We start from the raw sequence: 25,231 nt of genomic DNA, 5'->3' as shown, positions 1-25,231 counted from the left end.
CCAAGTAAGGTCCAAGCACCTTGTAATGCTTGTCCAGCAGATTTTAACTTCAGCGATGTGCAAAGACGTGCTCATCGGAACAGACAACCCTTACTTCATGTTTGGCTTTTATTTCACTGTAAATTTTCAGAAGTCTTACTCTCTTCCCCCCTGCTCACTTCGAATTTTAACACACACACACACACACACACACACACACACACACACACACACGCACATACACACACGCATGCAAGTGGTGCAAAACTTATTTGAGATTCATATTTATTAGAATCATCCTGGTGTTAGTAAGCTAGGCGGGGCGTAGCATTTGAGATTTAACACCTCTAACCTTTGTTGCGCCTGGATGGCCCATTTGCGGAAAAGAGGGATCCTTAGAATTACTGTTTTGCCGGGGTTCCGCCAGTAGGGTAGTGCATGCTAGATAGCATAAGGAGTAGAGTAGAGATGTCGGGGCGGCGTGAGGCAGGCTGTGGCTGGTGTGTCGCAGACGGGCTGCACCACGTGAAGGCGGAGCACGCGCTCGACGAGGACGACGAGCTGGACGAGCGGCGCCACCACCACGCGCACCAGCAGCACCACGCGCACCAGCACCTGCTGCACGGCCACCACGGCCTGCTCAAGGACGAGCTGTCCAAGGACTGCGGCGTGCCGCTGCCCGCCACCAAGCCCAAGATCTGGTCGCTGGCCGACACGGCCGCCTGCAAGACGCCGCCGCCCCCGCCGCCCGCGGCGCAGCAGCCGTGGCTGGTGCCCGCCACCGCCCCCGTCGGCGCCATCAACAGCTTCGCGCTGCCCTCGCCGGCCTCCTCCGCCGGCGCCGCCGCCCCCTACTCGCGCTACGGCGGCCTCATCACGGCGCCGTACGGCGGAGGTGGCGGGGGCGGCGGCGGCGGAGGGGGTGGAGGCAGCTCGTCCGGCTTCCCCGAGGTGCAGACTGACACGCCGCCCCAGACGCCACCTAACATGAAGCTGCCCAGCGTCGCAGGTACGGGCGCTTCTCCTCCCTAGGCCCAGGGCTCTTCCACTTTCACTCGCTGGAAAGAATGACAGCACTACTCGAATTAATGTTACACTTTTATGGGTACTGGTACCGCGTCTTTCTTGTGAAGCCTTCTGACACAACCTTTCGGTCTTCTTGCTGTATGACCTCCTTCCAGAAACTTATTTAATTAATTTACTTTCCTTCTCCTCCTCGGTGCAGGCTGGCAGCTGACAAATTACATCTCTTCAGCTACTGCAACATAACATTTATGAATCCATATACGTTATAAAAGGTATGTATGTATCTTCCACATGTTCTCCTAAGCTCCTGGAGCAATTTCAGCCAAACTTTGTACACATGTCCTGTCAGGCAACAATCGCTGAGAGGGTAAGAGACACGTGTCTAACATTCTTCATGAGACATGACGTCATAGACAATGAGATGCGTGAGAAATTGCTGCATCGTGCATGAAATTTGAATACATTTGTTCTTTACTACCAAGACACTCACACAGTCAAGTCATAATACGGAAATCCCTACACTTGGCAGCGCTTTCTTCAGCTGTCAACTGCGAAAAGCAAACGGCTGTAGGCGAAAACTGTAGCCCTCTATTAAGCTATGAAGAGGCGGTGGCACAGAGACGTTTACAAAATCGCGTTATAGACACGCGAAGCCGCTGCATCCATATTTTCCAATTTGGATACTGTATTTAACCATTGTGCATTAAGTATATTTCTTTGTAGAACTGTTTCACATTTTCGAGGATGTTCCGTGAATACAAAGAAGTGAAATTTTTTCATTGCTAGTAGAAAATTGACAAAATGAGTACCCGGGACATTATATCGTAGCCAACAAACCACTATGTCTGTAAGGGACTGAAGCCCTCATTATAATCAGAAACAGAGACACTGAAGAAAGCCAGGAGACAGAACGACTGTTAATGAAAAAAAAATTTAGGCCCAAATTATAATAAAGAAGGATCATACAGTAAGAGAGCAGATAAGGAAAATGAAAAGTACACCAACCTCAATAATATTGTGATATGAATAAACGTACGCCGCAGTTCTACGGGTGTATTAAAAGACTGGAAACAGATTATGGAATTCTTCAAAGGTAGTAATAAAGGTACAATAGAGACAACGAAATGGATAGGTGCAGCAAAAGATGACCTGCAGCAGGCAGAAATAATACAAGTGACACACCAGGCAGAAAAAAAAAGTATTACATAGATGGTTCAGGACAAGACAGTTGACCTGGCAGGAAATCCAGGAAGACCATAATAACTTCGTTTGACAGTCTGCAGTCTGATGCACCTGTTATCATTAACACAGCAGAACTCTCTCTTCACGACACTCTTCTGACAATGAGCCACTCTTGTTGCGCTATGGTTTCAGCGAGTAACGACATCTGTTACTTTCTAAAGTTCCTACGTATAATGTGGGCTGTTGAGAGGATAAGGGATGAATAGTAATGAAAGAATTTTACAGAGGAATTTTCAACATTCTCTGCAGCGACGTATTCTTCTTCCTTGCGTTTTCATCTTCTCCATCGTGTAGTCATGGCTCTGTTTTTCTTTCTTTCCCGAGCCATTCGACAGGAAAGAAAGTAAATACCTATTTCCTTTCAACATTTAAAAATACTGTTTAAATTTTTCAGGCCTAAGCTCAAAGTTGAATGCATTCCCAAATAAAAGAGAAAAAGTTAATGGATAAATTATTGCCTCTATTCTAGTAGGCCCGAGAATTTTTATTCTCTCTGGACAAATACTTAACTTCTCGCCTGCGTAATTTTCTTGAACAGAACTGATATATATATATATATATATATATGCTATATCACAGCTCATAACGTTACTAAATAAACTTTTATTTGCCGTAATGGTGGAAACGCCTTCTTGCTCTAACAAATCTGAGCGTCTGCATCTGTCGCTCCTGTGGCTAAAAGAATTTGAATGGAGTGATTCTCAATGATTTTTGTCATTCCTCTTCTCCTGTTACGTTTCTCGTGGCCAGCAGTTTCATACCTAATTATCCTCTTACCTCCAATGAACTCACCGTAACCGTTTGTCAACAGATTTATCATTTATTTTCTCCTGCATGCAGTAAGGTAGAGTATTAGCTTTCCTTGGCTGTATTAAAATAAGTTGAGTAAAACTACCGGGGTCCGGCTTAATGCTCTACTTGTTGCATTCAGCGTGTATGACTTCAGTCATATATTTCCATTTTTTTCTGACGGAAATTCTTGACTTTATTTCTGTGTTTATTATTAAATAATAAAATGAAAACTGAAAATACGCTGCTACAAAGTGAGTTTCTGAAAGAAGAAAGAACAATGTCAAAAGTTTCACCTGATACATACAACAGAATGAAGCTGCATCGTCAAGATTAAATGAGGCGAAAGACAGTTTTGGGTTTAGAAAAATGACTATCTGAAACTGTTCGCTTTTCACAACCATAGATTAATTTCTATAGTGAAGTTCTTTTTAACGCACTAGACATTCCTAAGTGGAAACAATCGCACTCTGAACGCAGTTTTAAAGACAGTGAACTCGTACTCGTAGTCCAGTTTTGACACGATGTCATAAAAAGATACCAAAATTTTATATACATTGTCTGAAGGTCAGAGCACAAACAAGAAACTTTCACCTGTAGAAAAAAAGACATCACACTCCGCATACTTCCTGGCAGTTGCTTGTTCATTAGGAAGAGGGAACTTACAAAGGTTCATCCATGGCCCAAGTATGTAAATACAATTAATGAGCCGGCCGCAGTGGAGGAGCGGTTCTAGGCGCTTCAGTCTGGAACTGCACGACCGCTACTGTCGCAGGTTCGAATCCTGCCTCGGGCATGGATGTGTGTGATGTCCTTAGGTTGGTTAGGTTTAAGTAGTTCTAAGACTGATGAGCTTAGATTTTAAGTCCCATAGTGCTCAGAGCCATTTGAACCATTCGAACAATTAATGAAACTGAAATACGAGCTAGACGTACTGCAGTTCGCATTTTTCGGTTGGCACTGGTGGCTCCTAATTCGTGGCATGTACCAACAGTACATAATCAAGCCTAGAATTGCAAAGAGCCTATGAACCGGCCAACTAGCACTCACGAACCAACACACATAGTTAATTCTGATAACTAACACCTCCTCCGTTGTGATGCATTCTGTGCTTTATATAGAGGAATGGAAGAAATAGTGAAATATGCCGTGTCTATGAAATAAGCTATTTGATCCAATAAATCTTTATCTCCGCATACCTACTGTAATCTAAATCGATTTTTGAATCTTGTCTTGGTCTCCCTCAACAATATTTACCCTTCTCTCTCCACCCCTTTCCTCCTCCTCCTCCTCCTCCTCCTCCCCTCCCCCCACACACTTCCCTTAATTACCAAATTGGATATTCCTTGATGATGTGTGCTATTAACCAATCTCTTCTTTTTATTTATTCACAGATTCGATTTGGTACCACCTTATTATTTATCCGCTCTACCCATGTAATGTTAACCGATCTTCTCTAGCACTATATTTCAGAAGTCTCCGTTCAATAGGAGTCTGCGCTTCATATAAATACCTTTAGAAAATATAAATGTTTAAATTTACGTTCAGTGTAATCGAAAGTCTGTTTTTCAGAGCCGTTTCTCTTGCTTTTTGAAGTCTGCATTTTATGGCCTCTATACTCCGGCAATTGTCAGCTATTTTTCTACCAAATAACATAACTCGTCTACTGCTTTCAGTGTCTCATTTCCTAATCAGATCCTCTCAACATCGCCTGGTCTAACTCACTACATACTTCGGTATGTTTCACTACTTGCTTGTTGTACAGATTGAATAACGTCAGGGAAGGCTCCTCCCCTGCCTCACTCCCCTCTGAGCCAGTACTTTCCTTTCATGTCTGCTCATCATTGTAACTGCAGTCTCGCTTCTGTACAAGTTGTAGGTAACCTTTTGTTCCCTATGTTTCATCATGCTGGGTTCCGAATATTGATGGATGTATTACACTCAATTTTCTTAAAAGCTTTCTCTAAGTCTTTCTGTTGTTACTGTCATCAGTCTTCTGGCTGCTCTTATGCGGCTAATCAGGACTTCATCTCCTGTGTCAACCTATTCGTCTCTGAGTATCCCTCACGCCCATTATCCTCATTTATTTGTGAATGTATTACAGTCTCGGTCTTCCTCTGCAGTTTTTGCTCTCTACGGCACCCACAAGTACCATGTAAGTTATTCCTCTATACCTTAACTGGTGTCTTATCGTCCTGTCCCCTCTTCTAGTCAGTATCCTCAACATGCGTCTTTCCTCGCCGCGTCTGTCGAGAGCCGCATCATTTCTTATCTTACCAGTCCACCTGATTTTCTACTTTCCTATCTAGCACCAAAATTCAAACGCTTCGATTCTCTTTTACGGATTTCTCACAGTCCATGATTCACTTCCTTACAGTGGTGCACTCCAAAAGCAATTTCCTAGAAGTTTCTTGCACAGATTAAGGCCGGTGGTTGATAGTAATGACAGACGTCTTTTTCCCAACGCTTACTTCTTTACCTGTGCGATTCTCCTTTTCATGTCTGCCTTGCCCCGTCCGTCATGTGTTATTTTGCTTCCAAAAACAAGCAACGGCCGAACAGGCCTTGAAGAACCAGCAGCATCGACCGACCGCCGTGTCATCCTCCGCCCTTAGGTGTCACTGTATGCAGATACGGAGGAGCATGTGGTCGTCACTCTCCTCTCTCGGCCGGTGTCAGTTATTGTGACCGGTGTCGCTACTTCTCACTCAAGTAGCTCCTCAGTTGGCCTCGTAAGGCTGAGTGCACCCCGCTTGCCAACAGCACTCGGCAGACCCGGATGGTGACCCATCCAAGCCCGACAGCGCTTAATTTCGGTGATCTGACAGTTACTTGCTCCCAAGGTAGTAGAATTCCCTCACTTCGCTTACTTCATGGTACCCAGCTTTTATGTGAAATTTATTGCCTCTCTCATTTATGATGCTTGTCGTTGCTTTAGTGTTTGTTCGTTTTACTTTCAGTCCATACTCGGAAATGAATTGTTTGACGAGCGCATTCATTTAAATCTCCAAATACTATAAACGTCGCTTAGCGTTTCCTCAACCTACAACATGTGATGAAAAATATCTGTGCATCTATTGGTGGACATTCGTGTCGTGTGTTTCTACTCTTCGCCGTTACGACGGCTTGAATTCTGCTGGGGACTTTGTCAATGAGATTTTTGAATGTATGTGGAGGAATCGCGGCCCATTATTCTTCAGGAGCCGACACCAGATATGGTAGTCACGCTGGGCGCTGCGGTTTGGAACTGAGTCCTCATTCTAACTCATCCCAAAGGAGCTCCGTTGGTTTCACATCGGGAGGCTGGATAAGTCATCGATTTTCGGAATGTTATTGTCCACAAACGATTGCTTCACAGATGCTCCTTTATGACAGGGTGCATTGCGCTGCTGATACAATCTATCTTCGTCTGCGAACTTATCCTAATTTGTACGTAGTACAACATGTTTGTTTCCATCCGCATTTACCTATTTCTCAAGCACAATAAGGGGACCATGCCCAAACCGTAAAAGCAAACGACACCATAACATCGCCTCCTTCGTACTTAATTGTTCGCGCTACATATGACGGCCTGTTCTCAAGGAACTCGCCAAACTCAAACCCTTCCATCGAATTGCCACAATATGTAGCGTGATTCATCACTCTATGTCAGTAGTTTCCAGTCATCCATTGTCCTGTGGAACCGTTCTTTACACCACCTCAAGTGCTGCTTAGCACTGACTACAAAAATGTGTGCTTTATGAAGAGTTGTTCCACCGTTGTACTCCATTTTGTTGCTGCCCACGCACAGTAACGGTGGCAGCTGAACTGATGGGACCACCTTTAAACTAACAAATGATTCTTTTCGCCGATGTTCACTGCCCGTCGGTGCAGGAGGCTTGTCTTGTTCTCGCCTGAGCTGTGTTTGTCCCTTGGTGTTTCCACTTCATAGTCACATCACCAACAGTCAATTTGGGCATCTCTGAAAGGGTTGAAATGTAGCAGATGGATTTGTTGGTGAGGTGAAATCCACATTAGCAGTCCCCGAGCGCCGGTCGCGGTGGCCCAGCGGTTCTAGGCGCTTCAGTCCGGAACCGCGCGACTGCTATGGTCGCAGGTTCGAATCCTGCCTGGGGCATGGATGTGTGTGCTGTCCTTAGGTTAGTTAGGTTTAAGTAGTTCTATGTTCTAGGGGACTCATGACCTCATATGTTAAGTCCCATATCGCTCAGAGCCATTTTTTAATTCCCCGAGCTCTCCTGAGTGACCCATTCCGCTGTTCCTCCTTCTCTACTGACAACACAACACTCCCTGCCTCCTTTTATGCCGACGGGTCCGCCTCTCGTGACATCTAGTGGTCAGTTTCCATTACATAGGGGTGCAGAGCTTCTACTGATAAGACAGTGTATCTTTTTAAGATGAGGTGCATTTGACGGTAAAGAACAGCAAAACGCATTGTCCACCCACAGTGACGGGCAATCTGCTGGCGCCTTCGTCGGGCTCGTCGTGCTTCGGCGGAGGTGGGGGCGGCGGTGGCGTGGGCGGCATGGGCCTGGGCGGCGTGGGCGGCATGGGCGCGTCGTCGAGCGGCTACGGCAGCCACCACGGGAACGCCACCTTCCTGGGCGGCTTCTCGCGGCTGCAGCAGAGCCAGGCGCAGCAGCAGCCGCAGTCGCAGTCCCCGCACAAGGAGCAGCGCGGCCTGGCCGCCATGGCCGGCGTCAAGGAGCCCGCCTACCCCCAGCAGCAGCCGCCGCCGCAGCAGCACCCGCAGCACCACCCGGCCATGATGGCCGCCGGCGTCGGCGTCGGCGTCGGCGTGGGCGTCAGCGTCAGCGTGGGCGGCGGGCAGGCGGCCGCGGGGCCCGCGCCCGCCGAAGGCACCGCCTTCAAGCCTTTCTACAAGGGGTACGCACACGCTCTCTAATCTCGTCTCTGCCACTGTATCATCGCTGTGTGTGTAGCGCCAATACCTGGTGCGGCATAAGAATAGCCCCGACAGTCACCTGTGCTATCGCCAGCTCTTAGATGATAATCGCAGAATGCTGTTGGCGATGCAGATGCTGTGTGATTGTAAAAAGTAACCTATGGGTCTGCGGGAAGACTTAAGGTGTTTCCAGAACGAGATTTTCACTCTGCAGTGGAGTGTGCAAGCACTTGCCCGCGAAAGGCAAAGGTCCCGAGTTCGAGTCTCGGTCCGGCACACAGTTTTAATCTGCCAGGAAGTTTCATACCTAAGGTGTTGCCATAGAGGCGTATACAAAACCGCTACGTGATTAGTTGTTCTAGAGGCGCGAAGCAGCTTAGCCGAGTTCACTTTGTCAGGGCTCTTCTTTCGCCGTATGAACTAAGTAACTGTTGTCAAGGTCTGAGGCTGGGAGGAATCTTGTGTCTACCACGGCTCATCGTATTCGGAAAGACTGAAACCGTCAGCACAGCTTATGATAAGGGCGTCAGAGGAGAACGTTCGACTTAGCAACAGTCTTCGGTATTCATGTGCCAATCTTTCAAACCAGAAGTTTATGAAAAATTTCGAACTTTCATGTATGATCTGTTATCTATAAAAGTTATTATGCGGCCAATATAATCACTAATTTGTAGTAGCCATTGGTGTTTTCACCTAATTTTTCCCTTCTGCTGTCCATGGGTATCGAACTAACGATTCCTGGTTCGGTGATACACACATACTGTGCCATATTGTCTCAACAGAAGGCTACCTAATGTGTTCCAAAACGCCGCACCTAAAAACGGGATTTTTCCTGGCTACAATATAGGGTAAAAGAATGAATATTACACATTTCCTCCTGATTAGACAAATCTAGAAAACCTGTCCATTCTTTTTACATTTGGTGTGGTCTACGGTGGGCCTTAAGATACTTGTGGGGGCATCATTAGTTCATGGGGTGGTTCCTTAGAAAACCCTCAAACAAGGATTTTTTTCTCCGTATTTGCTATGAAAGTCGAGCAGGAGATTACAAGACGACTGTGCACAGCAAATGGCTGAAATTTTTACAATAAGATTCCGATCTCGCCACTCTCAAAAATTTTCTTGTTATCTTTATCCGTTTCCGAGATACAGAGGTTCAAAGTTAACTGGACGCACAAAAGCGATTGTGGGGCGAAAACGTAGTTTATAAAGTCACATAGCACGGAGGAATATGCTATAAATTGTTTCCGTTCTCATCAGAAGGGTTATGAGAACCCCATGTTGTAGTACTGAAGCACATACGAAATTTCTATGCACGTGAAATCCTATCTGAGGTATCAAATTATTTTTGCGTTACTTCAGTTTTCAGTTTCACAGAAGTAAACAATAAAAATTTTATTGACCCATAAAGATCTTTCGTATGAGTAACATGCCCTTATGTCAGGGAAAAGAAGGGAATCAACTGGAAAATGCTCCTATCGAGCACAAAACAGGATAATATGCTCCTGTTTGAAAGACTAGCTTTCAGTGGCGTACCAGTTAGCTTATTCTCCGTTCCTCAGCACCTTTAAAAATTTTCCCAAAAATTTTGATAAGCGAACGTATTCCCGCTCTTTTATGCTGAGAGAGAAGACTGGTAGTGGGAAAGGTACGGAAAAGAAGTAAGTACTGGAACACAGTAGACAGTGGTTGTTGTCTAGAAAGGGGGAAGGAGACAATGGCAGTGAGAGAGAAACAGAGGGATAAAGTGTCAGTGGAATATAGTTGATAGTAACAGAACAATGCCAGGAAAAGTTAAGGAGGCAATGGCAGTTGGAGAGAAATAAAGAAAAGGTGGCAGTGGGTGAGAACCCGTGATGATGTGAAACAAGAGTCTGTGATAATGACAATGAGGAAGAGCTAGCTAGTGACCGTGAGAAGAGACAGCAGCAGTGGGAAGGAATGAAAGAGACAGTAGTAGAGGTAAGAGATAGCAAAAGGGAGACAGTGGCAATGAAAGGAGGAGACTGTGGCTGTGAGACAGTAGATAGTCACAGAGACACACAAAACTATAACGACAATGAGTTCGGCTGAGTGAGAATGGGAAAGTGGGAATGGACGGGTACGAGCTACTTACAGTGATGGACTACTGGATGTGAGTGAGTTACATTTAGGAGAGCTTATGCGAGTGAGAAGTGAGTTGCATATTAAAAAGAGCGGGAATATATTCGCATGGAATTTTTTATTTATTTTTTCATTTTTGTGAAAAACCGAGGCACCCAAAAGACATTGTCGGATTCGCATGTAATTTCGCATATGTACACACTGTCGGTAAAATTATTGGAATTGCGCTTCTCTGTGACGGGTAGAACGGTATACAGACTGTTTTGTGATTTTCTTGTTTGGTGCTGTTACCAGGTCTGGTAAGGTATATAAGGGACGTGACCACCTCAGATGTCGGTTGATCAGTGTGAAGGAAACGAAGATTCCAAGCAGACGTGTGAGAGAGCATTAACAGCACCTCACAGAGCTTTTTAAAGGCTTGTCATTGCGGGTCTCCGTTCGGTAAGCTGGTCCAATCGTGCCTTATCCAGATTTTTGGGACATTCTGATGTGACAGGGGCCCATTCTGGACTGCATGGGGACGTGAAAGCAGGCATACTCGTCGACCACGTCTGACAACACATCTATGCCTGCCATCTAAGAACAAGTAATGGAACCTCGTATTATGTATCATCCTGCACTGTTGATCGGAGACTAGCAGCAGTTGGTCAAAGGAATTATCGTTCCATGCGGAGGCTGCTATTAACAAAGCCACGCAAATGGCTGCGTTTGGAACGGTGCCGTGACCGGGAATCATGACCTGCTGACGAATGGCGTCGCATTGTGTTTAGCAATCAGGGGAGCGTCACAGGTAGCAGGCTCCATTCTTCCTGGCCTCATCACATGGCTTTAGGTCACGTCAGGCAATGATTGAGGGAATTCTGACAGCGCAGCGGTACGCTACGGACGTCCTAATTCCTCAGGAGGTACTTCCCGTGCGATAGAATCGCGGTGATGTATTCTAACAGAACAGTGCTCGACCACACGTGTGGGAAATCTCTCTGAGATGTCTGCATTATGTTCACGTACTCCCGTGCTCAATAATATTCCCACTTCTGTCCTCGACTGAACAGCTGAAGGACCAGTTCGGACGTCAATTCCGTGCCAGGATATAAAGGACTAGAGGACCAAGTCCAACAGCTGTGGCCTAACTTGTCTCAGGAGAGGAGTGAACGGCTTTCTTACCTCCTTTCGAACCGAATCAATGCATCAATGCATGCATCGAGACCAGAGGTGGTGAAACACCATATTGATAAATGGCCTCAAACTGCCAATTTATTTCTCAACGTGCCAAAATGTTGTAAACAATGAAATAACGTACCGTACCCTCACAAACCCTGAACTCTCAGTTTGTGTCTTTTTGTTCTTGTGCTTCATACTTCGTCAGGCAGTGTATTTTGCGCAGGCGTCGCACCACCGTTCCTTACGTATCACCATCAGATGTTCATAAAACACACCTGTAATTGTTACCAGTTTCAATGGAAACTGTTACCATTACAGGAAATAAAAGTACAACAGGAACCTGTATGATATTTTGTTGCGCGAGTAAAAATGCACCTTAAAAGAAAAACCATACAGCACAGTGTAATTGTATGAACGCATTTTACCCTTTACGACAGTCATGCTGGATGGACTTTTACTGGTTTATTTTGATAGATGCCACAGTAACAGTGGTACCGTATAAGTTATTGCAATAATTCTATATTGTGTGATGGTCTGGTAACGAAGAGAGGCTGACATTATCAGCATTTATTGGCGGTATTTAGTATAACTTTCTGTTCATCAAATAAGTAACTAACTGCAGCGTCCTGTGTTCGACTGGTTTATTAGCGTTTCATTTCATTTTTCGTGTCGACATAGTTCATAAAAGATTTGCGAGAACAATGATAACGTGGAACCAGAAAGTGCAGTAATACAATTACTATGTCAAGGAACTGGGTAGGTAGTTCTGCCGTTGATAGGAAACATAGAGTGGGGCAGACACAACAGTTTTCCGAGGACGTCGGTCGCTTGCGACTTTGCTCCTCACTTCTCCTTCCGTTAGCTCTTTGTGCTACGAATATGTAAGCACGTTACTGCGGCAGCAGTTGAGGTGTTAAGCGAGGGGCGGTTGCAGTGCCAACGCCCGAAAACGTCAAAAGCTGGACTGTCAGACACAACAAAGGACCTCTAAATGGAAGGGGAAGTTATTTGTATTCTTCCGATTATGCATAGAGCTGGTAGGACGACCCGTGCTGCTGTGCGCCGGTCCTGATGAGAACAGTAACGTACAAGAAATAATGATATTTGGCGAGTAGTCGCCGTGAACAATTGCACAGTCAGATCTGAATTTTATTTGGATTGTATGACGCAGTGTTTTCGTCGAAATACTGAAATTCATATGTGGAGCGCTGTCGGAAATTTTCGTAAGGTATGGGGGAAAATAAGAGAGCTATTCTTACAAATCATGATGATGATGATGATGATGATCATTGTCAGTAATGTTTACATTTGACGACGCGTTAGAATATATACAAGAATTAAGTAGTACATAATACAGCAAGTGTGTCCTTTGAAGCATTCCATAGTAGCTACTGTTCGTCAGCGAAGAACTAAAGAAGTAGTAGGGGTCACGCGGGGTTGCCGCGGGGTCAGGGCGCCTTGCCACGGTTCGCGCGGCTCCCCCCCCCCCCCCGCCCCCCCGCCCGTCGGAGGTTCGAGTCCTCCCTCCCTCGGGCATGGGTGGGTGTTGTCTGTAGCGTAAGTTAGTTTAAGTAGTGTGTAAGCCTAGGGACCGACGATCTCAGCAGTTCGGTCCCATAGGAGCTTAACACAAATTAAAATAATAATAATAAGAATGGAGTTTTGCGTGATCTGAAGTTTGTTAATAAACGTTTTGCCCTTCGGTGATGTACTCACTTTGTTGCAGTTCGTTGAAATGTTTTGTCTTTTCATTTAATTTGTCTTGATACTCTTTGGCGCACATAGTAATCTTTGGGAATGTTTTCGTCTTTCGCAGTTAAATCATCTACATTTGCAGGTAACCGTGTTGCTAGAGGGTTGAGATGTTTATGGTGCCCCAAGGCGTATGTACTTCGAAAAGTGTAATGAAATTCTCGCTGAAAGAGCAGAATTTGCAATGTGAAACATTACCTCAGTCCATTGCAATATCTCGTGAATTTCCACGGGAACACAACGCCACAAAATATTGGCTGCATGAGTACACAGGTACCAATACTGAGAGCGAATCGCTAATAAAACAGTGTGAAAAAATACATAATTTGTACATTCGTCTACAAATGAAACTTTAATGCCCAAAACCCGTGAATGGCTCCTTAAGTAAATTATACAGGCTGGTTGTTGTCTCAGTTCCATTAAGGAATTCCCTTTATTTTCACACGGCTGAAATCTCATAATATCAGCTTCCCACGAGATGGCAAAAGGACCAAGTCACATGGGGCTTAATTCTTCCTCTTAATGTAGATTGCAAATGACGCAATATGCTTTCTGCTCGGACGAATGCATTTCACTCGCAAATGGGCCTATAGGTCGCCGCTTGTCTGTACCATCAATAACCGTTTAAAGAGATCGCCGATAGTTGGTGAGGTACAGCACAATTCGTATACCGATCTTCCATGTTACTCGAGCCGGTATCTCGTGAAAGCATCGTAACTTGTCGGTAATGGAGCAAGACTGCTGTAAAATGCTGCGGAAATGTTGTTGCTTTTTATTTGAGCGTAATGGCGTTTATTTATCGTCATTCGGCAGACCTGGTAATAGCGGCTATAACGAACGAAATTAAGTTGCTAAAGGCGTCGTTGGGCGTTATTTCTTATACGGCGGCCGGCAGCTTTACGCGCATAATAAGCGAGGCCGTGGCGGGAGACAGGACACGCCACGCAGAACCACACCACACCACACACGGCTCCGCTGGCCTGACCCAAATACTCGCGTTGGTCTCTTTAACGCGCCCAGAACCGGCTACGCGCTGCCCGCTGCGATCGCAAATACGGAAGGCGCTTTCCCATCTGCCTCTCCAGTTCGCTGGCCACTACATCAACTTCGGAGGTAATGTGCGTACTCAGCTGCGAAGAATCTTCGCGTCTCATAGATTTTGGTTGGGGTTTCGTATAGTTTTTACATACCAGAGCCCTTTCCAAGTTATGTGGTGCCACCTGATGGTCAAATATTTCTAGTTTTTGGCTACGGGCGCCAGTTGCACGTATCACCTGCAAGTTCACCGAGAAGCGGCTCTTTTGCAACGGCCTGTTAAAGATAAACATGTAGACAGGGGGTGGGGGTGACAAAGGAGGAGGTAATGCTTTAAAAAGGGTTCCAATTTTCGTGTCAACATTGTTATAGTGAAGCACTGACTCGCTAACGGGGTAATTTCTTTATATATCACTCACAGGCTAATCATCGCCCAGCCCTGTATAGATAGGATAGGATAGAAACTGTAAATTTGCAGAGGGTGTTGCTCGTATATTGTAGGTGTCGTTTAAGAACCTATTTTTCTATGTTCCGCCGCTAAGAGGATGAAATAGGGTATGGAAATAGAGGATGGAAAGATTAAAAAAAAGTCGCTATTAAGACACTTTTGAAGCTAGACCTGCGAAAATTGCTATTTGATAGCTCGGTCAGAAATAAAGAAACACGTGTTTCAGCATTTTTTGAAATTAAATCCTGTGGGAGTGAAATAATGAATGAAAGATTTTTAAAATAAATCATTAATAAAGACCTGCTGAAGTATTTTTAAAATTACACCTGTGAAAATTTGTATTTAACTTCTCGGTTACAAGGGAAAAAAATGTTTTTGTTTTGGAAGTACAACCCCTAACGGGGTGAAATAGGAGATGAAATGTATTGCGAGAAATTTCACTATGAAAGAATTTTAAAGCTAGATCTACGAAAATTGGTATTTGGCTTCCCTGTTAGAAATAAAAACTAAGTGTTTCACTGTGTTTTGCAATTCAGCCCCTAAGGGGATGAAATAGCGGATGCAATATTTATATTAAATAATTTTTAAAGCTAAATATTTGAAGACTGATATTTCACTTCTTGTTACATATACAGATACATGAGCTAGGGGATGAAGATTTCTATGGAAATATTACCACAAGAACGCAAAAGGCGTGACTAACAAACACCTTGGGCTCCAGCCACCAGTGGTGTCGCGACAGGCGTGAATGGAGGGACGAATGGAGACGTGTCGTCTTCAGCGATGAGAGTCGCTTCTGCCTTGGTGCCAATGATGGTCGTATGCGTGTTTGGCGCCGTGCAGGTGAGCTCCACAATCAGGACTGCATACGACCGAGGCACACAGGGCCAACACCCGGCATCATGGTGTGGGGAGCGATCTCCTACACTGGCCGTACACCACTGGTGATCGTCGAGGGGACACTGAATAGTGCACGGTACATCCAAACCGTCATCGAACCCATTGTTCTACCATTCCTAGACCGGCAAGGGAACTTGCTGTTCCAACAGGACAATGCACGTCCGCATGTATCCCGTGCCACCCAACGTGCTCTAGAAGGTGTAAGTCAACTACCCTGGCCAGCAAGATCTCCGGATCTGTCCCCCATTGAGCATGTTTGGGACTGGATGAAGTGTCGTCTCACGCGGTCTGCATGTCCAGCACGAACGCTGGTCCAACTGAGGCGCCAGGTGGAAATGGCATGGCAAGCCGTTCCACAGGACTACATCCAGCATCTCTACGATCGTCTCCATGGGAGAATAGCAGCCTGCATTGCTGCGAAAGGTGGATGTACACTTTACTAGTGCCGACATTGTGCATGCTCTGTTGCCTGTGTCTATGTGCCTGTGGTTCTGTCAGTGTGATCATGTGATGTATCTGACCCCAGGAATGTGTCAATAAAGTTTCCTCTTCCTGGGACAATGAATTCATGGTGTTCTTATTTCAATTTCCAGGAGTGTATTTCCAAACCAATTGCATTGAAAATACGGAGATCGAAGAGATACTTATTGAAAATGAAATTATTCAAAGAAAGTAAGGTGTGACAAGATTAAGAAGCTGGGCCCTTGTACGCTTTAGTGGAACGTAGTCCTCGAAGGCAGCTCAAGGCTTGTTAGTTAGTGTCATGCAGCCGTACTTACACATCAAACTTCGATAACAAGCTGTATACTTTCAAATGTGCAATGTGACGCATTCCATAAACAATGAAGTATTGAAGAGAGATTTTTTATGGATTTCACTACAAGCACTGCTACAATGTGGACGAGTTCTGTTTCGATGGATTTGTGCTCCTTGACAAACATAAATCTCAAATACTCTCACTGTTACGCGTTGCAAAATATTAAATGTTGGGAACACTAAGTGCATAACCATAGGAGCACTTTTTAAATGGGAATCGACAAATTCGTGTAGATGTACCAGAACGATTCCTTAATTCAATTTTTGGAGCAGTAACGTGCCTCGGTACTTTTCCTTTCCGGATACAGTGGTTAAAAACGTGCAGTTTGGTGCTCAACGGCATTCCGAAAATATCTGTATGGAAAGAAAAGCACAGGATGAACGAAAAAAAAGGCGTGAGAAACTGATATTAGATGAAAGAAATGTTAACCGATGTTAGTTAAATATAATTAAGAACAAGTTAAAGCGGGCAACAGTTGACATAGGGTCTTCCCGATGAATAGCTTTCATCAAAAAAGTTACAGGAGTTTGCGTGGAGTGTATCCTAATTACATTTTCGAAGTCTAATTGTCAGACAATACTTTTCTTCCTGCTCACAATAGTTACTCTGATTCTGCAAAAGCCAAAGCTAATTGAGTGACAGTTACAGTTCTTAGTCTGCTCCCTTGTGAAAAGTGAGGTTTTCGGAGGTCTGCGACAGTTACGAAAATTTAAGATAAAGTGGTCATTCCATTTCAATCACTGTTTGCTAGTTAAATTGGTACGACGCTTTACGGTAGAAATAGCTATTCTTGCCTCATAACAGTGTCTTATAATTTTGTAAAAGTGCAACCTTCAGCCTTACCAGAACAATTAACGTAACAAAAATGACGAAGATGAGATTACCCGCTGCTAGGGTATTGTGAAACGTTAGTATAAGGCAACATGATTTAGGCAATGCGCCTCCGACAGGCCTCGGGCTAGATTAATTAGCAAGCAGTTACGAAAGAGAAAACTCTGTGTAATTTATTGTAATTTAGTTCTAATCCTGTCTGTCTACTGCAGTCATAATGCTTTACTACCTTCGTGCCTTTGCCAGTATTTTTATATAAAGTACTGAATTTCCTAACTGTATGGAACGAGCAAATGACAAAGAATTAGACAACGCTTCTCTGGTGATACATCCTTTGCGTGAGATGTGTCACATGGAGTAGTTATTTTTGGAAATTAATTTCAAAGTCTAGTCTGTGCAGTTCCTATGTGTTCCATTTCGCTGGCAGAGAGAAAATAAAAGCATCAACCCTCTGTGCAGGTATCTGCGTTTCATACGAATGTGGCAAGCCACGTGCTCCCAGTGCCGCTGCGCAGTGAATACCGAACAGAAAGACTGACGCAAGCTGCGCTAATGGGTGTCACATCTCATAGAATAATTTGTAGACAATGCTGTCGGCTGACATGAATGCAGTAGCCTGTTTGCAAATGGCGATCTGCTTGTTTGCACACATTAGTGCGGGCCCGTGTACCGGCGATTACGTCGCCTTGTTGACAGGACGAGCCGGCGATTAATAATTTATGCTGAATCGGCGCCAGGTCCCCGTGTCTCAGCATTGGACACTAGGACTAGCCGCGCCGCGCTGCTGTGTGCACGCGTGTGGAGTGCCACGCGTCTCCACGGGATGCACTGATGGATCGCAAATAAGTTGTGCAGGGCTGTGAATGGAAAGAGGCGGAATATTCGGTGGTTAATGCCCAAAGATTACGCACTCCCTGTCGCTAGACTGGTGGTGGGTGACGTGCGGAACGTACCAAAGTAATGCGCAGAAGATTTGGTAGGAACCAGGTCTCGTTACGAAAGTAAAGCGCTGACAGTTTTCAGAATGATTATTTTCTTTCGTTAATTTTGAATACCTCTAAATGACTGCACGATACTTTCTTCGTTAACGTGCACTATTTACAGATCAGATATTGAGTGCTTAATAACTCTGCGGACGCCTTGCAGTTTTAGGAGATAATTACTGTACTGTTGTGATGTCGAGGCCAGAAATGCGGCAGATAACGCCCCTTAATTTGCACCCACAGAGTTGTTTCTTGTAGGTGCGTGCTGTCACTTCTACCTTCCCATTTTCTTAACGAACGACCCGTTTGTGGCTTCCACATTATCGCCAGTCCCCTATATCTTAACGCTCCAATATTTTACTTGTAAATTAGCCAGCGTCTCTCTCTCTCTCTTTCTCTCTCTCTCTCCGCGCTCGTGTGTGTGTGTGTGTGTGTGTGTGTGTGTGTGTGTGTGTGTGTGTGTTTTACACATTACTAGCACTGTTCCAAAGACTCTTATCTCGCTATCCGCTTTCTGTTGCTCGATCAGCGCAACATATGAGAAAAAAAAAAATCGATCTCCTCTAAAAGGCAGTGGCAGCACTCGCTAGAGACCGGCTTTTATCGCCAAGTCCCCTTCGAATAAATAGGGGACGTAATGCAACTACGTTTCCTTACTGACTCGTACAACTGGTTGCGATCTGTGATTGTTCTCAGACCCACTGACCGCAAATATAATGTCATTAGTATTCTTGTTGATGGAAAGAGAACAGCTTGGATTTTTAAAATTGTAAATAACTTCTTTCCATGTTCATTGTTTTTCAAGCTTTCCGACTAATTATGTAATGCAAAAAGGAAAAAAAAATTGCCTGCCGTAGCTACTCTTTTTATGTAACTCCACTTCCCGTTTCTATGGTCACAGCATTGTTATGATGAGTATTTTGTTGTCTTTCACATCTGAAATTGCGTGCGTTTTAGAAGTGTTTCACTTCTATTATACATGTGAGACTAATCAAACCTTTGTTCGTGCACGCCGCAACCGCAGTTTCAGACTTGAACACAAAAGTATACAAAATTTACTTGTGATATGAATTCGCAAAATAGAAGTTATCTGCAAAGTGTAAAGTCAGTCAGTCACTGCAGCTACGCCAGCCGGTGTGGCCGAGCGGTTGTAGGCGCTTTAGTCTGGAACCGCGCGACCGCTACGGTCCCAGGTTCGAATTCTGCCTCGGGCATGGATGTGTGTGATGCCCCTAGGTTAGCTAGGTTTAAGTAGTTCTACGTTCTAGGGGACTGATGACCTTAGAAGTTAAGTCCCATAGTGCTCAGAGCCATTTGAACCATTTGTTCCACACTGAATCGTCCGACCAAGAGACTAGTAAGTCACTTAACTTGCAGATAAGTACATTTCCTTACAATTTTCCTCAATGACTTGTCTAATTTCATGTACTGATTATATTTTAGGTCCTCTAGAAGGCTAAGCCTAGGAATTGTACGGTATTTGCGGTTTGCAATTACTTGTAACCAATAGCGTAATCGGACGGTGGTAGACCGCTTTGCTTATTTGTGCGCAGTACGTTACACTTAGTTAAGTCTGGGAGCAACTGACTGTCTCTGCACCGATCTTACATCCTCTGCGGGTGTTACTGCATTTCGTAAGTTTTCCGACGTTGCAGCCTTCCTATAGACGACATCAGAGTCTAACAAAAGCCTCTCGGTGCTTCCGCTGTTATCCGTTACATCATTTATGAATATTGTTAATACTAACAGCCCTGTAACACTCCATTTGAATATTAAAAAAAAATATCTTTACATTGGTCAGTTTCGTTCCTCTGTGAATGACACGTTGATTTATCTCTGCCATCAAGTTTTGACTGAAATTACAAATCTGGTCGGTTCGCGGTAAGCTCGTATTTTGTTCACTAAACGACAGTGGGGTAACTCTATCGAATGCCTTCTTTAATTCAAGGAACACGACATTAATCTGGAACTCATAGATGATCAGTGTGTACTGAGTTTCGTAACACGTGTTTAAGGTATCAATTTCGAAATTCATAGAAGACATATTCGAGTCTCAATAAGCCACAAAACGTGAGAAATGTGTTTCATAATACTGCAACAGACTGTCGCCAGAGATACAGGCCTGGAACTATGTGCATCTGTCGAACGACCCTTTTCTCAATCGCGTAGGTATCCTTTGGTGGTCCAGAGGGCTACGATGAAACTGCTGCCTGCAGAGGAATAAGTTATTTCGCTTAATCTCTGGAGAATCTCATGCATTCCACACGGCTTTTCGGGGTTTACTCTACCTTGAAAGCAGCGTGGAAGTTCTTAAAGCTGAATGTTACTGTAGCTTAGCGTAGCGTCCGCGAAGGCTGTTTCAGCTCGCGAGCCGCTCGGCCATCCACGGCGTGTTTCACAAGCGGCCGCGCTTTCTCGCAGATCGCCGGAGCCCTGACCACGAGTTTCGGCGCGCGGCCCAGCGTAGGCCGAGCTGACGAAAATATGGCCGCTATTATTTTAAACTGCGTTATTCGCAGAGCGGTTTAAACCGTTAATGCGGCGCTTTGTTTCTGCGCAGACAAACGACCGAGAGTCGCCGTACTCTTTACACAATGAGCATCATTGCGCTTCTGACGGCCGCTTTACTCCTGGATCGCATGCTGCGACATGGCCGGAGTGGAATAGCTTTGCAGCGAGGTGGGAATGCGAGAGCGCTTTTTATACAGCCTGTGCATCAGCCTGCTACTTAGTGATTCCGCCCACCCAGCAGCAGTATTGAAAAGCACACTAAAACAGTACTTGCGTGTTATTATTTAGGCACCAAAATAATCGACGATGGCCGAAATGACGGGGATGTAAAATGCAGACTGACAATAGCAAGAAAACCGTTACCTCAGATAGAGAAATGTGTTAACATCAAATATAAGCTTTAGTGTTATGAAATCCTAAGTGTCGTGTTACAGAAGAATTCTGAAGATTAGTTGGGTAGATCAAAATAACTAATGACGAGGTAAAGAATCGAATTGACTAAACGAGGTTGGCATCATTTGATAAAATAGTTCGATAGTGGTGAAAAGCTGTGACGGGGAATGGGGATGGGAGAGGGAGTCCGTCCGTTGGATGGAGCGATTACCGTCTCAGACCTTTAGTAGCATACCTCCCCTGAAAGGGACGGTGTCTTCCAAACAGGAACAGTCGTTCGACGCGCAAGTTGTGATCCATAGACATGTTTTTAGTCTTCATAAAATAAAATAACAATTCCGAAAACTCTGTACCTTCAGCTTTAATGTTTCACATATGCATTTGCGTTATGATCAGTGCTTCTGTGTTTCATATCTTAGTTACCATTTAGTGCGATCGTGCAACATTTCATTCCCTTTGGTTGGGTAGCCTGTTTGCCAGTGTTTTTTCTGCGAACAGTGTGGATTGTTACTTTACTGATGGCACGCAAATCTATTAAAATCCGCAACGGTAATGCAAATGCGAAAACTGCGTTTTATAAGCTGAGGCAATACACATTTTGATTGATTCGAGAGTGTTATCAATAAAAAGACATTAACGCTCTAGTTTCAGGTGTGGAGAGTGTGCTCACATGAAAACTATTGACTAATGTCGTGACTCACTGTCCACCCAAATCGGATAAAATATTTTGCAGTCGAACAAAATAATAACAAAGGTACGAAAGGTAAAGCTACTGCTGATGGCACACATTCCCGGAACATATTTCGGTAAGCTTGTCAGGAGTAGCTTGTTTTTCGCAAAAGTAGACTACTACCATTTTCGTAATGCTTTCTGCAAAAGTCTCTACTGAGTGGCAAATAAAACCAGAACCCTAGATTTCTTACTATCATATTGAATCCTTTGTGTAGGTATGCAATGATTATTTTCTTTGGTAGCGATGTAACTTCCCACGCCATAGCCAGGTGTGAACATACAGCATTGTCATTACTCATCCGCATTCTGTGGTTACAAGTGGCAGACTGATACAGACATCAAAGGAATGGAACCGCCAGTCAGTCTTTGTTAGTTCTCAGAAAGCAATATGCGAGGTCCGACAACAGGGAGGCGATTCTTCTGGAAAACTTGGAATTCTCAGGGTATTGCGTTATAGGGAATTGTATTATACCTGGAAAAAACCTGGAAAATCTCAGAGAATTTCAGGAATTTCATAAAATTTCAAGGAATTCTGCGTTTTTAACCTTGGACTAAAACTAAATTTTTTTGAGTTTTATAAATCACAAATTTTAAAGTAATTAATGTTTCAAAGTGTGTTAATTATATGAATATTATTCCGTATAAATTGTTGATGTTTAAAAACTGATGTTGCTTTTGGATGGTATACAGATCAGCTGAGACGAAAGACGTATCATTACTGTTGTATTCTGCCACCCCCCTTTTTCCTGCCGCTCAACATTAATTTCCATTAAAATGTCAGGACCTTCTTGACGCCATGTTGCTCCTCAAACCTGGAATTTTCAGGGATATATTTTTTTTTTTTTTTTTAAGTTTGAGTTGCCACATGCAGCTTGTAGTTGGTTTCTATACGTAACATCTATTTTTTTGTATAGAAAATATCGATGTTTTGTATAGACGATACCGATAACATCCATGCAACATTTCGTTGTTTTGTGTACAACATGTCGATGTTTACGTTACGTATTTGGTTATCCAAATTATAAACAAAAAAGTTGATATTTACGCCACATGGGTGTATGATTTTGATACTATTTTTAGACAACTATGTTTTATATGTACATCAATATGTAGATATCGATACTGTTTTTACGATGCGCTGATACTTCCGACACATCGATGTACGGGGTACCACCACTAGGTGGTAACTGCGCGACTGCAGCTGGTAACTCGGATGGTTTTCTGGTCCTCAGGTACGTGCGCGGCGACGACGCAGCCGCAGACGCCCTGGAGCAGTGCGTCCGCGCCGGAGTGTGCGACGGGGCAGTGCGCGGAGGGGCGTCGCCAGACTGAAGGCGCGCCGCGGCGGCGCTGCGGGCGCACGACGGCGACCACGAGCGCGTGTGAACACTGTGTGCGGGTGTGCGACGCGGACCTTGTATAGTTAAACATACATATATATATTTGTTGTTGTTCGTTAAACTTTACTGTGCTTTTGGAGACTACTACGTCAAACGCCCAGTCGCTGGTGGCTTTCATTCGTTGTGCAGTGCGCCTCGGATGTGGCCTGTTGTGGACCACGAGCTTGGGAGACGTGGCTTCTATCCCGTAGTATTCAGTTTGGTTTCCTGCAAGTGCCAGATTGCCGCTGACATATTTCGACTTGCAGACTCTTGCGGATAGAGCTGTGCAACTAAAAAAAACTTTTTTTTTGGGCATAAACGTGAAGAGGATATACCGCCAACTACATAGATGAAACTGATGCTTTTTAGCGGACAAGTGACAGCGGAAAATTGCAAGAAACATGGCGCTTTCCAAATTTTGTGTCCATTTTTTTCCCTCTCTTCCTAGGGTTTGATATACAGTCATCTAGAATTTTAAGGATGTGACTTGGCTGGAAAAGGCATTTTTTATATGGAAAAGGGAAAAATTGGTCGTGGATGGAACCAACCCGGCATTCGCCTGAAGTGACTTAAGATAAATACGAACGGACGACACTGTAGTCCCCGCTTCTTGTTCATTGCGCCACCTCGCTCGGTGTCTACATTTTGTTGTTCTGTCGCCACGCGAAGCTGTAAAATTCCTCCTCGAGCTTCTCAGTCTCAATGGATTCACTTCGTCCAGCGGCTGGTATTTTACAGATATCTTCAGCTCCCGACGTGGTCGCCGTCATACAGGGGCGTTCCTCGAGACTTGCAATTCGTCCACGATAAGGCCCTGTTGACGTTACCATTAGGAAATAGTGTCACACCATTTGCAGGCACGAGGCGAAAGCCTTGTGTGAACGGAGATGACAGATCTGACACTCAAGTCGGCATCGGGCCTACTGCTGCTTTATGTGTGTGTGTGTTTGTTTTTGTTTGTGGTACCTGAAAGTAATTAGATCTATTGCGCTTGGCGCTTGTGCAATATTTGCCTTCTATAACACGAAGGTTGACAGGGATTGTGCTATGAGGTGGCTTCGCTCGGTGTGCACGGAACCCGGGTACATATTTATAGGTGTTAGCCCTGCTTGGTATACGAAAACAGTACCCCAATCCGTGGGCACCACAGGTGAACCTCCTCGGTCAACTTGCAGCCGTTTGTAAGCTGCGCTTGTACAGAAATGTGGTGACGAAGCTGAGAGACGTTCTACAGAATGCCCACATGAGAGAAACGACGGCTGATTAGGTCCGATTTCGTAAGAGACGCTGTGTATCTGTCGCTATATCAGTTTCGTTGTCACTACCATTGTTTTGCTTCAGAGACATTTTAAACAAAAGTAAAGAATGTGCACAGGTTGTATTTATTGTACTGACTTAAAACTTGAGACAATTATGACGTAAATGGGCAATTGTATTGTGAAAGAACATTTATTTATCTGTGATAAACGACGGGAGATGACAGCAAACAAAGAAAAAAGTAGATGTATTTAGGGGGCTGTGGTGAAGAGATGGACTCGTATTTGGAAAAATGTACCCACAGCTGTCTTTGGGCACCAATTCTTCGGTTGTCTTCACGTTTCATTCGAGTAATCTTGTGTGAAAATCCATTGTAACCCCGTTGCAGAAACATGAACACGTAATTAACCTACAAAAATACCGTTTTATTATTTCTTGTAATGATAATATTATATTAACGATAATATTGAAATTTATTAATGATTCCATGTAAATTTTATTTGTAAATAGCCCTGTGTGAATAGATATATTATTGTCTATTTCATTAACTGATTAAACCGCGTCTCTCCAAGCGGTGTATCATGCACTGTGTTTCATCCACATCCCCACAGTCCCAAACATTTGCAGGTGCTGCAGAACTTGTGCAACAGCGCTACTGCCTGTCGGACAACAGCAACGCAAAGAAGATAGTACGCTAAATTGTTTGTGTGTATCTTATGGCATTCACGTCGAGTATTGGGCATCTTTAACTTTTCAATAAAGAGATAAAAACATGCGACATTCTACATCATTTATTCGAATATCTAATTTCAAGGAGGCACAAATGTGTCATTTAAGTATCACCATACCTTAATGAAACTGACGGGTCATATAGGAGGATGGTATTGTGTCAAGAAATATTTCCGAGAGAAATAGGAGAAATAGTTTTGGAGGCAGTTACTCCTGCCCCCCCCCCCCCCCGCCCTCTCTCTCTCTCTCTCTCTC

General features: G+C 44.4%; 1 protein-coding gene across 1 annotated transcript in view; it reads left to right on the top strand.

Moving 5' to 3' along the window:
- LOC126483003 (homeobox protein araucan) overlaps positions 1–25,022 on the top strand; it is a 318,944-nt gene extending 293,922 nt beyond the window's left edge. Inside the window, exons 5-7 of the mRNA XM_050106581.1 lie at positions 491–988; positions 7,485–7,923; positions 22,841–25,022. Coding sequence (XP_049962538.1) covers positions 491–988; positions 7,485–7,923; positions 22,841–22,940 — 1,037 coding nt within the window. The 3' untranslated portion in view covers positions 22,941–25,022. The remainder of the gene's footprint in view (positions 1–490; positions 989–7,484; positions 7,924–22,840) is intronic.
- Positions 25,023–25,231: the final 209 nt, after the last annotated feature.

The sequence above is a fragment of the Schistocerca serialis genome, chromosome 1, assembly GCF_023864345.2.
Source record: "Schistocerca serialis cubense isolate TAMUIC-IGC-003099 chromosome 1, iqSchSeri2.2, whole genome shotgun sequence".
NCBI lineage: Eukaryota > Metazoa > Arthropoda > Insecta > Orthoptera > Acrididae > Schistocerca > Schistocerca serialis.
The sequence above is the reverse complement of the archived record's forward strand: the minus strand, read 5'-3'. Positions and strand labels throughout refer to the sequence as shown.